This window comes from Bison bison, unplaced genomic scaffold (genome assembly GCF_000754665.1).
Source record: "Bison bison bison isolate TAMUID 2011002044 unplaced genomic scaffold, Bison_UMD1.0 scf7180017864105, whole genome shotgun sequence".
Lineage (NCBI taxonomy): Eukaryota > Metazoa > Chordata > Mammalia > Artiodactyla > Bovidae > Bison > Bison bison.
In genome coordinates this window covers 826647-828117 of record NW_011494677.1, presented here as the reverse complement: position 1 = coordinate 828117, position 1471 = coordinate 826647, and the positions used below count along the sequence as shown (strand labels likewise).

The 1471-nt window shown below is 56.2% G+C and overlaps 1 protein-coding gene across 1 annotated transcript in view; it reads right to left on the bottom strand.

Moving 5' to 3' along the window:
* FGFR1 (fibroblast growth factor receptor 1) overlaps positions 1-1471 on the bottom strand; it is a 47859-nt gene that overhangs the window by 9898 nt on the left and 36490 nt on the right. The window contains exons 7-8 of the mRNA XM_010838846.1: positions 1437-1470; positions 270-460 (exon numbers count right to left, since the gene is read on the bottom strand). Coding sequence (XP_010837148.1) covers positions 270-460; positions 1437-1470 — 225 coding nt within the window. The remainder of the gene's footprint in view (positions 1-269; positions 461-1436; position 1471) is intronic.

Below are 1471 nucleotides of genomic sequence, written 5' to 3'. Positions count from 1 at the left end.
GACCTGAAAGCCTGGGCACGGTCACCGTCCAAGCTCTTCAGAAGCCAGCAGTGCTCCCCCCCAGCCCTCGGCGCCCCACGAGCCTTCACCTACGACCTGCCACTGGTCCTTCAGAAAGTGGCCAGGGCCCCACATAAGATGGAGGCTGGACTCAGCAGAAGGACCGGGGCCCGATCGCGGGGACTGAGCCGGACCCCAGCCACCTGGACCCCAGGAGATACAGGCCTCCTTCCCCGAGCCTAGCCCACGGAGACCGGAGCCAGGATTACCTTCAAGATCTGGACATAAGGCAGGTTGTCCGGCCCAATCTTACTCCCGTTCACCTCAATGTGCTTCAGCCACTGGATGTGGGGCTGCGGGTCACTGTACACCTTACACATGAACTCCACGTTGCTGCCCAGGGCCACCGTCTTGTTGGCTGGCAAGCCCGCCTGCAGGATGGGCCGGTGAGGGGACCGCTCTGGGAGGGCACGGGATGGGAGAGGGTCGTCAGGCCCTGCCATGGCCGCTCCTGGCTGGAATGCTGACAGAGCATCCCAAGGACCAGCACAGAGACACATTCCCGGACCTCAGCCCAGCCTACCTGCCCGTAACTAAACCCACAGTCACTCAGACTCTTGCTGTTCAAAGTGTGGTCTGGGTACTGCAGCGCCAGCTTCACCAGCCTGTTAGAAACACTGACCCTCAGGTCCTACCCCAGACCTCCTGGATCACAAGCTTGTATTTTTTTTTTTTTTTTGGCGGTCTACACCACATGGCTCGTAGGATCTTAGTTCCCCAACCAGGGACTGAACCGAGCCATGGCAGGGAAAGTACTGAGTCCTAACCACTGACCCTCCAGGGAATTCCCCAGAAGCTTCTTTGCATACCATATTCTTAAAGCCAAGGCAGAACACTGGCTGTGAAACTCTTTACCTTAAGGTTGCCAGAGAATGAGATTCAGAGCCTCTGGAAGACAGAGGCTGCACCACAGCACCAAGAGGCACGGCGTTCTTCCTAGTGTCTCGTGCAGTGCCTGGAGTCTGCGTGGACTGACCTCTCTGAGCCTCAGTGTGTTCCTCTGTACAACGGGAACAACAGTGCCTGCCTTGCAGGGTGCTAGAAGAATTGCCTGTGGTGTATTTACTGTACCCGGCAGACCACTCGCATCTGTGGAGTGGTAGCTACTATTAAGCTAGATTAACCACCACTATGCCAGTCACCTCCTGCAGGAGAGACTCAACAGCACCTTTCCCTTTACAATGAACCTGTGGTACCACTGATCCTCCCAACTCTACTGATGGATAAGAAAAGGGAGGTTTGAAAAAGGAAGGTGACGGAGCTAATAAACGCCACAGAATCCTGACTCCACCCCTAAGTGAACCTGGCTCCCAGGCTGTGTTCTCCGCATCCCTGCTCCTTCCACCAAACTCCTCCTCCTGTCGCCACCCTCTTACCCACAACATCAAGCTGGTAGGTATGGTTAATGCTG